This window comes from Myotis lucifugus, unplaced genomic scaffold (genome assembly GCF_000147115.1).
Source record: "Myotis lucifugus unplaced genomic scaffold, Myoluc2.0 scaffold_143, whole genome shotgun sequence".
Lineage (NCBI taxonomy): Eukaryota > Metazoa > Chordata > Mammalia > Chiroptera > Vespertilionidae > Myotis > Myotis lucifugus.
The window spans coordinates 1,752,903-1,766,356 of NW_005871191.1; the positions used below are offsets into that span (position 1 = coordinate 1,752,903).

At 34.7% G+C, this 13,454-nt stretch overlaps 1 protein-coding gene across 1 annotated transcript in view; it reads right to left on the reverse strand.

Moving 5' to 3' along the window:
* Positions 1-304: 304 nt before the first annotated feature.
* Positions 305-13,454, reverse strand: part of SLC17A6 (solute carrier family 17 member 6) — a 30,178-nt gene continuing 17,028 nt past the window's right edge. Inside the window, exons 7-12 of the mRNA XM_006094781.3 lie at positions 10,790-10,932; positions 6,279-6,428; positions 2,803-2,935; positions 2,302-2,412; positions 1,697-1,824; positions 305-995 (exon numbers count right to left, since the gene is read on the reverse strand). Coding sequence (XP_006094843.1) covers positions 660-995; positions 1,697-1,824; positions 2,302-2,412; positions 2,803-2,935; positions 6,279-6,428; positions 10,790-10,932 — 1,001 coding nt within the window. The 3' untranslated portion in view covers positions 305-659. The remainder of the gene's footprint in view (positions 996-1,696; positions 1,825-2,301; positions 2,413-2,802; positions 2,936-6,278; positions 6,429-10,789; positions 10,933-13,454) is intronic.

Below are 13,454 nucleotides of genomic sequence, written 5' to 3' on the forward strand. Positions count from 1 at the left end.
GCATTTCATATAAACCACTGCAAGACATTCCTTTTGATAACCAACAAAATAGCCCACATTACGTAATAACTACAATTATTTAGTATGCCTTGCTCATTGCTAGCCCACAATGCTCTTCTCTAATTGAGAGATATTCCAAGTTCATGATTTACACCCAATAAACGTTGTCAACATCTGCTGCAGCCAATATGACAGCATTATATTTTTGTGTTTTATTTTGTTTTAACACGACTTCTGCATGAGATCTTGCAATACAGTGTAACAAATATATAAGTGCATTTGACATGATCAAGTAGCTTTGGCTTCCTAACTTTTGTAGGATGACATGTGCCAACTGTTTTAGCTGTGCTTTATTAAATGGCGATAAGTTTTAGCTCATATAAATCCAATGAGTAACTACTTGTTTCTACAGTTTTTGATCAGTCAACCTTGAAAGCACAAATGCAAGAATAGATGACCTGAATGGAAAAGATGGAATTTCACAACTTCTACAGATTGCACTTGATGGTAACTTCATGAGTTTGTTTTCATTTCATTTTTACAGCAAGACTTGCTTGGTTGATATGTTTACATGTTCACACCACATATTTTAAAAATTTTTGTGCAATCACAATTAAGTTAATCACAGACACTAAAAATAAAACCAGCGATTAGTTTTGTTATGAATACTCATCTCGGTCCTTATAGGTGTATGTGTCTTGTCCTTCTTCTTGTACAAATTCCTCTTTCTTTTCCCAGCCATTGGGCCAACCTCCATTGGCCTGTGTTGTGGCACCATAAGACTTGGTGGTACCATAATTGATATAATTTTGAGTAATGTCCCCTGTTTCTTCATCGAGTTCATCTTCATGGATAAACCCACATTTTTCTTCACTGGTTTCCTCAGGGTCTGCCCACGGTTGCTTCTCTCCTGAGGCAAATATTCCATAAAATATAACTCCACCGTAGTGGACGAGGGCAGCAATCAGGAAGACATATTGCCACTCCTCGCGTGACTGCAGGGACAAAAGTGGCCGTGTGAGAACAAACTCCCCATGGGTGAGACATCTTCTCTAAATGTCCCACCAGCGAGCTTTTCATAAAATGCTAGCTGTAGGGGAAACCCCTCTTCTTGATCATATGAAGCAAATCCTGTGACAGAAACTTCCTATAACACTGTAACTTTCATTATTTTAAAAGTAATTTAAATCTCATGTTTTGAAATAATTCCAAATATATCTGTGGTCGGCTAATTTTAAAAATATTTATCATTGATTTACTTAATATCCTTTTCTCACTCCTTTTATTTATTTTCCTCTAGTAAACCACAATTTTGAAGCTCTACACATAAGGACAACTAGCTGATAATATATTCTTCCCCTGATAACTACAGAAGGGTCCGAATTGAGTCTTGTAAATAAAGCTCAGAAGATTTCTCTTGCCTATTTTAATAAGCTGGGAGCAGAAGGTTTGATTTGTTAACTACATCAGAAGTATCAGAAATATGACAAGGTGTTAAGGAGCATGTTGCTTATTGGTTGGGAAAGAGGGCTCACTCAGAGTTCTTGGATATTTTCTTCTGAGCCTCAATCCTCTCCCCTACTCAGAAGTGTGGGGAGTAGACCAGAAAAGAAATGCCAAAGAGAATGTATTAACCCTTTCCCCAACCATGCGAGAGAATCTTCTACAACTAATCATCTCTTTTGTTCCATCTTACCTTATTCTTTGTCATTGCACCCACAATGATAGGGCAAACCATTCCTGACAATGTGCCAACACCATTCGAAATGCCCATTAAGATGCTGGCATATCTTGGAGCAATATCCAGGTGGTTAACATTGAAACCTGAAATACATGTAGAATCTTTAATTCAGAGAGTCCCAAGCCTCTTAGAAGTGCCTACAAAAATATTCTCTTTCATACTCACCACCCTTCTTAAAAGATACTAGGTACACAGCAGGTGCTAAATAACTACTTTTTGCTAATTTAGCTCAGGGATATAATGAGAATAAAATGAGGTGTACTTTCTTATATTATGCTTAATATATGATGCTCACTCCACAGAAGGAAGGAGATATGTTCTCATAACCAAAAAATAAATGAATTAAATAAAAGAGTAAGAAGGGAGAAAGTGAGTAGTAACAAGTCTAAGTAATGATTTCTAAATGTTTTATTATTTTTAATATAAATTTTAGTGGAAATATGCTGAGTAAATGTTCTTAACTCAAAATATTTAAATAGGAAAGTATAATATATGGAGATAGATGGATAGATCAGCCAAAATGAGATGTCACAAGTACAAATTTTAAAAATGTATGTTACCAGATATGGCAAATCCGCTGAATCCCACTGCAAGTACCAGGAATGAGATGGCTACCCCTCTAGTGTGAGAATAGCCAACGACCAGGAGCAGGGTTGCTTCCATGCCAAAACCTTCAGAAACAAATACGTGAAAACACTTCAGAAATTTGTGTAAATTTTTCCAATGAGCTAAAAATGCTCTAGCAAACCACTTCTGGCAGTCTATCTTAAAAATAATAATAACACTAATAATTTATATGCAAAGATTCCTGAAACTTTCCATGTGCTGAATAAAAACATCAAAAGCAACCTTAAGTTTCAGTGGTGGCAAGGTCAAGTTAGTTATGCAGTTATTTAAAAGTAGGAGTTATGAAAATCTAAAATAAGATAGAAAAATGTTTATAAATGAACAATGACACAAATGTAACGGCATATGTGATATGTATAGAAAAAGTTTCTTATGCAGATTAGAACTTCATGAACTAAAAGTATGTTTTTAACATCATGGATGTAGGTACTTACCACCACAATTCATGATCTTTCTTACTGTAGTAGTTGAAAGAATTTGCCTGCTTCTTAGAAAGTCTGCAATCTGCCCTCCAATAGGTACAATAATTGTCATTACTAAGTGTGGCACAGCAGACAGCATGCCAACCTGTAAGAGGGGAGAAATATACGTGATCATAAGTAATGTGGGCAATGTAATGGTCTTGATTTTCTTGAACATCATCATAAAACTCTTCATGGGCAAAGGCAGGAAGAATTCTGTCTCCAAATGACCACTTACTCATTCCTAGAATAAGTAGTAACTTTCACAGAATAAATGAGAAAAGCCAAGTGATTTTATTTGGATCCCTTTTTGTGTTCCAGAGAAAACTTTTCTTCTGTGCTATGAGTCAGTAAATTTTGAGTTTATGAATAAGCTACCTTGAATCATATTACAGAGTGGTTCACATTTATGTGCCCATTTTATATTCTTAAATATATTTGTAAAAATGTATCATTAGCAAAAAGTGGGGAGTAGAAGAGAGACAAGGATATAGAGTCAGAAGGAAAAATATAGTACATCCGACAAAACCTTGAAGAGGCTGTAGTTTAAATTCATTTTTAATTAATAATAAGTCTAACAATGTTTATAGTATTAAAAAATATATGTATTATGAGTTTTATATTTATGTTCTATAAATTAAGAGCCCAGAAAATATAGATCAATTATTAAATTTTAGGCATTTTTTATGTCAAATATCAATATTTGGTCACATTGTCATACAATAAATTATATAGGGTGTGCCAAAAATATATACACACACTTTGAATAATTACAAAGGCAGTGTTTTTTAAAATACATTTCATTTTCAAAATTGAGCTATCAGCTATTAAAGTGTGTATGCATTTTTTGGGACATCCTGTAGTTTCTATGCAATCTAAAAATCTAACTCGCCTGCATCAATTCAACACAGAGTTTCTTACCAATAATTATGTGCAAGGCACTATTCTCTAGAAATTATGGAGGCAGGAAGTATAAGTAAAGTGCATTTTAATTATGTACTGTATTACCACATATGTGGACTTAGTAAATTTTAAATATAAACATATAAGGAGGTTTTTTACTATGCATACTAGTACTTTGAAGCACAGTTCCTGACAAGTGCTGGATAAGTTTATTATTTGATGTAACTATGTCTTTCAAATTAGACTACTGAAAGTTTGAGACAAAGATTGTTTGTTATTTTCCAAGGTGTATAATGTGGCGCCATGACCAAAGACTTGGGTTGTTTGGACAATTAATTAAGATGGTGAATAACAATAAAATAGGTTAAATGTCCAAGCTACTTAATTCTCTCTTTCACTTTGGATAGAAGTGTTTTATATTATCATTATTATAGTTTATCGTAGAGTTTAGTTCCTGAACCATGTCAGCCTAGATCCAAAGCCCATGATCTATTTCCTCCATTACCTCCTTTACATGTTTTTTAGGGAAGTCAAGAGCCTTTTTTTGTTGTTGTTACCGGTATAATCAAAATCATCAAGTCAATCTGTTTGTGTAGAAGTTATCCATAATTTTAAAATATAATAAGTGAATCAATCAACCCATCTGGTTATTATATTTAGTTGTTGTAAAATACCATTGCTTTCACTCACGCATTTTCAATTAATTGGAGCTCCAGGGCCAGAATGACCATGCAGTTTCATTAACATCAGTTGGTTCCTTCACTCTCCCCCAGGAGACCTGACTTTATTAATAGCCTCTCAGTGTCATAGTTGGCCTAGATTATGAAAATGGACTCACACCTCCAGCAGCCTTTGTTGAGAAGTGTAACACCTCTCAGAGCTCCCAAAGGCTACTCTGCTGCGTTTGATCAGCTACAGGGAGAAGAGCCTTGTCTAAAGCAGCATTATTCTTCTCAATAATGGAGGAAACAGTTTCCTTAGAAACAGGGATGACAAAAGGGCTCTTAGAATAGCTACTCCTAACTCAGGCTGCCTTCAGTTCCAGGCCTCAGATAATCTTTCAAGTAGAGGCATCATATGAATAGTGAGCCCAGCTGGACTGAGGTAATGACATGAAGAGAAATGGCAAGTCCATTGCCAGCACAGACAAGTGTATTCAGGACTCAGCAAAGGGCTTGGCGCAGAGATGGCATTCAACGAACACTTGCTAAATGCTTAAGTTAATATGTGGTTTACCTGAATTTGACTTTTTGGCATTCAACGAATACTTGCTAAATGCTTAAGTTAATATGTGGTTTACCTGAATTTGAATGGCACAGTAGAGGGAATTGAAACAAGTCAAAGGATCTGGGCTTAAAGTTGATTCTGTCATTTATCACCAGCTTGGCTTCAGGCAATTTAAATGCCAGCCCTAGCTTCTGGTTCTACATCAGTTCAAGAGAAATGGTGATAGTTACACTCTTTTCAATCACACAAGGTTGTTCATGAATATGAAAGGACCTTGGAGATTTCAAACCCTTATATAAAGTAGTAGTATTATCTTCATTTCATCCTTATAGAAAACCTCAAAATGATTATATTATCATAGCTATGAATATATGCCTAAATACAATAGCATTTAGCATACTGTGCTGTAATTGGTAGCTTCCTCTTTTTTTTTTTTGGTCTACACCACCAATCTATAAATTCTTGAGGACAGAAAACATATTTTTATTTCTGAATCTAACACAAAATTTCACATATCATGTTCAACAAATGAATAAATTGGAGAAGCACCATGTAAGCATGTTTTCAAATATTTTTTGTTATCCTCAAATCTTTTAGCCAGACAAATTTCTGAGAGCATTGAAGAAGAGTTAGATTGGTAATAGCAATTCCACCTTAATGAAGTACTTTTACATTCACTGTTACATAGTCTCTGATATGATATTTAAAAGAAGTTATGTTTGCCCTGGCTGGCCAGTGTGGCTCAGTTGGTAGGGAGCCATCCTGTGCACTTTAAAGTTGTGGTTCAATTCCCAGTCAGGGCAAGTGCCTGGGTTTCAGGCTCAACCCCGCGCAACCCCCCCACCCCCAGCCCACCGTGGGCTCTGTGCAGGAGGCAGCAGATGGATGTTTTGCTCTCATGTTTCTCTCTCTCTCTCTCTCTCTCTCTCTCTCTCTCTCTCTCTCTCTCCCTCCCTCCCTCCCCATTCTCTCCCTCCACACCTCTCTCTAAGCTTGTCCTCTGGTGAGAATTAAAAAGTTATGTTTAATTGCAGAGAGATGGCAACACCGCTGCCCACCCCAACTGAGATGTAAGCTCCACGTGGGCAGAGAGTAGGTCTCTTTTGTCTGTGTTCCCTGCAAAAAAAGAGCAGATTCTAGCAGATATTTGAAGGCAGTAGATAAACATCTTGCTTAGTCTTTGTTTTCCAGAAGTTACTTATTGACCGAATATACAAATAACTCATGAAATTTAGAAGATAAAATCTTGGTAAAGAAACTTAATATTCACATAAGTACAAAAAGTATGCACTAGTTACATAGAGATAATTTTCACATACCTTGCTGATTTCAAATCCAAAGACTTCCTCAAAATATGCTGGCTGACTAATAAGCAATAAATAGAAAGTCCAGCTTCTACAGAAATTTGCGACAATTATTGCATAGACTGGCATAGATGTAAAAAATTTCCTCCATGGAGTCTTGAATTTCTGAAATCCCAAAAAGAGAGCCATTCTGACCATTTAAAATATATTCGAATGGGCTTTGCATTTTTATGATATGTATGTTGGGGCATGAGTAGGATGGTAGACAAGAAGTAGTGAGTCATTAATTGCAACAGTCCAGTTAACCTTAGTTATATGAATAATCATTAGAAGAGAAAAAATGTATTAGCCTCTTATTTTGATTAAATTGTTTCAGTGTTGGGGATACACAAGATTCCATATTTATATAAAACTAATTCCAGAAGCACAGATCTCAGTTTTTAAGATTTCTTTCTTTTTTGTAGTGATAAGATCGTGCCTCAGCTAAAACTCACTGTAACCTTGTTGGTATCCAAACCAGTGACCTTGTTGGTATCCAAAATATTTTGTCTAGAATATTGAAAATTCAGTGTACTTATAAAAATAAGAAAAATTGAGTGCAATAATCTAGACCCTATCTAAAGACAATGATACCACTACTTATCTATAAACACTCTTGCTAGTCAATGGATATCAGTATAAATTCTGTGACACTGGAGTGCAAGGCTCTATAAAAGTTACATGATGTACATTTGGTTAAAATATTTGGCTTTAACCCAGCATACCATGCGCACATCATAACTACAGTCATGCATTGTTTAACATTTTGGCAATGGTTTACCACATATACTATGTGGTCTTATAAGATTATAATAGAGCTAAAAAAATTCCTATCGCCTAATGACACCGTAGCCCAACACATTACTCTCATGTTTACAGAGATGCTGGTATAAACAAGCCTACTGCACTGATAGTCATATAGAAGTATAGCACATCCCTGGCTGTGTGGCTCAGTTGGTTGGAGCATCATCCTGTACACCAAAAGGTTACAGGTTCAATTCCCAGTCAGCACACATACCCAGATTGCATGTTTGATCTGTCAGGGCACATGTGATTTTTCTCTTTCACATTCTCTCTCTCTCTCTCTCTCTCTCTCTCTCTCTCTCTCTCTCAAAAGTCAATAAAAATCTCTTTGGGTAAGGATTAAAAAGAAAAATACAGCACATACAATTACAGTAGTAGGCTATGCCATCTAGGTTTGTATAAGTGCACTCTATGATGTTCGCACAACAACTAAATCACCTAATACCACTTTTCTCAAAATGTATTCAGTCATTAACTGCACATGACTGTAGTTATTTATGACATACAAGACATTCAAAATTAACAACCTAAATATGATTGGCTTTGCTTATAATACCCATTAAAAATTGCATCCAATATACTTAAAGATTCTGTGTTTGCCCAAATGTACAAGTATCCTTCCCAAGACTAATTTTTACACCTTAAAATGTCTCTCATATTTCCAAACACTTTTCAATTACTTTACTTTGAACACCAAAATACTGTTTGGTGAAGAATCAATAGACTAAAATAATTTTGTTTATTTCTAGCTTGGGATCCTTGACCTGACCAAAAGAGGAAAAGAGGAGGCACTCATCAGTGGAATATAAAACTGAAAGCACCAAACAAGACAAACAAAAACTCTTGGACACAGACAATAGGATGGTGGTTACTATTGTCTGTGTCTATGAGGAAAGGAGGGTGAGGAGGGGGAGAGGGAGTGGAGTGTATGATGACAAAAGGAGATTTGACTTTGGGTGGTAAGCAATGCAATATAGAATTGTACACTTGAAACCTCTATAATTTTACATCACCCCAATACATTTAATAAACATTTAAAATTAAAAAAGAGGAGGCAAACATGCTTTTTACACAGATTTAGTAATTATTTCTGGATGTAGAATCCCATCATTGCTATTATTGATTGTGATTCTAATGAATCCTTTTAAAGGTCACTTTAAAAGTAATATAGTAGAATGCTATACTGTGGTGATTACAAATATAATATATAATATAAAAAAGAATCAAAACAACACAAAAGCCCATCCTAATAATATATAATGAGTTCTATGGCTTTGGATAAAAATGTTAAGTGTCAGTATTATAGATGGTTTCAAAAAGTGCAGGGTTGTTGTTGTTTTTTCTCCTTCAATTCAATATGTTCTGGAAAAATGGTGCCAGATGAATATACTTATTCACTGATAATGAATGTTAGCATTATAGATATTTGTATAAGAAATAAGTTTAGAATATTATTAGAAGTAAATAACTTTTTCTTGCTCGACTGTTATTTCTTTTATTTACATCAGGACCCTGAAGGACTTTATTTTTCAGGTTGCAAAACACTTCATCAAACATAAGAGAAAAGTATCTAATTTCATACCTTAAAAAGTGTTTGGGGGCTGTTGGAGGGTTTATGGTATTCTGATAACATTCTACTGCAACACAGGTGTATTTAGTTTATTAAAATTTAGCAAGCTATTTGCTTATGCTTTTGTGCATTTTTTTCTGTATGTATGTTGTATTTAATTATTTTTAAGAGAGATTTAAGAAACATTATAGTCCGCTGCAATGTGTGTGATCTTTAATTGGAGCCATACTCAAAACAAATAGCTATAAAAGACATATGAATATAGACTATGTATTCGAATTTGCACCGGATATTAGAAATTTAAATATCTAGGTATTAAATAATGTTAGGAAATTATTTCTAATTGTGTTAGATATGATACTAGTACTTAGATTCTGAAGGAGAATATTCTTATTTTCTAGAGATACATGTGAGATATTCACGAATAAAGGTTTATGATATCTCATTTACTTTGAAATTATTCAGCAAAAAAAGTGAAATAAGTAAAACAAGATGTTAACAACTTGCATCTATGCAGTGGGTATATGACTGTTCTTGCATATTAAATTTGTTCACAATAAAAAAGTTCAAAATAAAATGTAAGTTCTATCACCACTGATATATTTTGAATAATTTACCTTGAAGCTAAAGTATAAAATATCAATAAGTCATAAAATATTATGTTTAGAAAAGCAGTAAGATATAGAAAATGGGAATTTTGAGATTATGTTCTTTTATCCATCTGGCTGTTCTTTTGGGGGTTATTTCAGAAAATTTATGCCTGATCTAGACACACAGTATTTCAAGAACTGGTAAATAAAAGAAGCACATTTAACTAAGGAAGATACAGGCTGATCAGGTTGTTTTGGGCAGAAATTGAAGCTAAATTCTGAACTCACCTTGAACCAACCTACTTTTAGCTTCTGCTCACAGCAACTGTGGCTGGTGGGCACCAGAGCACACTGCCAACACCCACCTCACCCCCACATTTCCTCCTATCTTTTGAGTAGCCACCTCTAGAAAGAAATTATCAACCCATTTACAGAAGGAAACAGGAAGGGGAAAGTTTTAAATATCAGTCTACTCAGCTCATGGAACAACTATAATGTAAGGATTATTTTTAAGTACTGAAGTTTAACTTCTGAATAATATCCAACATGGAATTTTTCTTATTCATTAAAAGTCAAGATACATGTCCTTAGTAACAATGGGCAACTGACCTTTTACTAGAATGATATGTCAAAGACAGGCCTTCTCTAACAAATGAAGTAGCGAAGCAGAGCTGGAATAATATACAATTCAAATGTGGGGAGGAGAAACATAATGTATAAAGGGCATTGGTTCCTCAGCCAGTGAATGTTACCTTCCCACTCAGCATAAGGAAGTTAGGTTACTGATTAAATGCTGAATTACTAAACCTGTCTAAATACATGACTTTTCGTTTACTAGATTCATCGTAGTATCATATGGCTATCTGCTACTTACTATTTATGATTTGTTAATGTGACATGTACTAAAATAGTTGCATTATTGACATATAACTTCATTTCACTCTCTATAGGCAGATCCTGTCCAAGAAGCCAAATCATAATCAGGAAAAGGGCTTTAAAACATTATCTATATAATGATCTCCATAACAATGATTCTGAAAATGGATTATATCAATAAAAACATTATGTTAATAATATTTTCACATCAGCTCTCTGTTATCAGCATTCTAATGCTTTATTTACTAAACCACATGTAATATAAATACATATGTATGAAACCAACATTCAGACTATTTGACAAACAAAAAAATCGCCTTTTCCATGACTGTATTAGGTGGTTTGGCATTTCCTACAATCTAAAATTAACTATTGGTTGAATTTGTTTAAATTATGGACCATATTGAACTGTTTTTAAAAACTCACTTAGGTTTATAATCATAGCTATAACACAGGGCAAATTTGAAAATACTTAACAAAGATAAAGAAAAAAAATATAGCAATAATTCCCAAGTATATCAGGGAATATGAATGAAGTAAAGAAAACACTCATGATTGATATTATATTAGTCTTGTTGAATTGGTTGGTTGAAGGGAGATGAGATGGAGAATAGGAATAGAAATATACACCATAATAAAATTCTTACTTCCATTGCACCTAAAAGATTTGCACTCTCTCCAATGCTTTCTTCTATGTACCTACGTTCTTCATCTGTAATAGTAGGATGCTTTGCAGGACTCTCATAAGACACCAAAAGCCAAAACATGTACCAGACCATCCCAAAACTTCCTGCAAGCAAGAGTTCAAAAGGAGCAAGTCAAAGAAAACCACTATAAATACTTCCATTTAAAAGTCATTTGCTGAAATAACACTACAAAAAAATCTCATGACAATCATATTCTATAGAACGTGAATTCAAGTTTCTGTTTCTACAACTGACTTTAGTCATCTCTTCTTATCGTTTGCCACCAGATTTCAATCTTCCTGAAGGGTGGTCCTGGATTTACCTCTGTCTCTTTAAATAATGCTGATATGCAAGAAACTCACAACAAATAATTATAGAATGGTGTGGTCTGGAACACATTCACCCATCCAACAAATATTTATTGAGAAGTTACTTTTCCAGGCACTCTTTTAAGGGAGAGAAATATGAGGAACAAGACAAAATCCCTGTCCTCAAAGAATTCTATGAGGTTAATCCTTTTGTTATCGGCCTGTCTTGAATATAGAAGAGTGGTCTGCATTTGCAGAGAAAAGAAATGCTCCTTTACCTCTTCTGATAGCATTTCCAGATTTAGTAAACAGACTATTAAGTAAAATATAGAAAATTATTTCAGTCTTGAGTGGCTATTGTACATTTAAAAATGGGCTTCTGTAATTAATATAGGAACATTTCCCACTTTATGTGGGAAATGTGTATTCATACCATATTATTTTCGGAACATGCTATTGCCTATTGATCATTTTTGGGGGGCAGATGAAAGTTATAAATTTCAGTACAATAAACTGTTTGCAAGTTCTCTTCATCCCCTTCTTTATTTACCTCTCTCACCATTAAACATGCCCTTATTTTGTGATATAAATCTGGACACATTAATAATACAAAGAATTTCAAGTGATTTATTCTTGCTTCCCAGCAGCTGGCCATTTCATTCTTGCCTCAGACTGTTCTTTCTCCCTTGGGCAACAATCCCTGATCCCCATATACCTTTTTTTTTTTTTTGCTTGCTCAGTCTCTCAGTGTCCCTTAATAATACCATAGTTTCTGATGTGGCAAGCTTCTTTCAATTACTAAACATGACAGTGAAAATCCGATATAGTGTACTGGTTATGGAATATGGCCCTCCCAGATTCAAATCCTGGCTGTGTCATTCATTAGCTACATAATCTGATCAGGAACTGAATCTCTCTAAACCACCACTGTAAAATGAGATAATAATTCATTTTTTATGAGATTGTGGCAAAGTAAAGTTAAGGCAGATAATGCATAAAGCAACTAGCACAGTGGAGGGCTGAAAATAAGAATTCAATAAATGGGAGCTCTTGTGATTTAGAAATAATTATCATTACTCATCTCTGAATGCATCTGAAGTGCCTGATATGCAGCTAATTGCTTTTTACAGGATGGAGCAAAAGAAGGTTTACAGTTGTAAGTACCTGAAACATAGTTTATCCTGGTATTATTATTTATTAATGAGTGTATTATTTTCCATAAGAACAACTGTAAATCTACTTTTGCCCCCACCCTGTATGCATTATCTTTTTAAACCTTAGTCACTACACAAGTCTTATCTTACTGAGTTTTAAAATATCAATATTAAATGTATGACTCAAAGACCCAAATTTTGTTACACACAGCAACTGAGCAGGTACCATGGTAGGATATTTTCAGATTACCTAATATTTAAACTTTGAACCATTCAAGGATAAACATAAAATAAGTTATAACTTGAAATAATGTGGCTGATTTTCATACATGCTTTGTGGAAATTAGTCTCCTTACTTTAAAGCCACACCATGTTTTCAATCAAACACATCAGAGGATTTAATGGATGGCCTTCCCAACTTGTACTCTATACCCTCGAAATAAATGCTTGAAACTTCTTTGAATTATGAACTCTTAAAAATCGAATGAAAGATATAGATTAAAATCTGATAAAGTGACCTCTCCAGGAAAAACAATGTACAAATGCAGGCATGGCTTATAATTTAGAGCATTCGTAAATGCAAAAGCCATCCAGGGCTTTTGAGCCAGACGAAGAGCCCCTCCTATAAAGTATATTTAATAACACTCTACAAACATAAGCGTTTGCTCTGATGAGAACATTTCAAAATGGAAATGGATCTCAACAAATTTGGAAACAGCCAGATAACTATTCTGCTCAACCACATGGCTTCATCAATCTTTCAGGTTCTCATGCTCATGCTCAGAGGTGGTATTAATCAGTGACAATATCAGTTGGAATCCAGCTCTCTTATGTTTTTCCTGTCCTCATTATTATAAAAGTGTCTCTCAGAGACCTTGGGGCAGCGGTTCTCAACCTGTGGGTCGCGACCCCTTTGGGGGTCGAACGACCCTTTCACAGGGGTCGCCTAAGACCATTGGAAAACACATATATAATTACATATTGTTTTGTGGTTAATCACTATGCTTTAATTATGTTCAATTTGTAACAATGAAATTGGGGGTCACCACAACATGAGGAACTGTATTAAAGGGTCGCGGCATTGGGAAGGTTGAGAACCACTGCCTTTGGGGGACTTTCATTGGTAAGTTTTCAGCTTCTAGTTAGAAAGTAAACAGAAAGGGA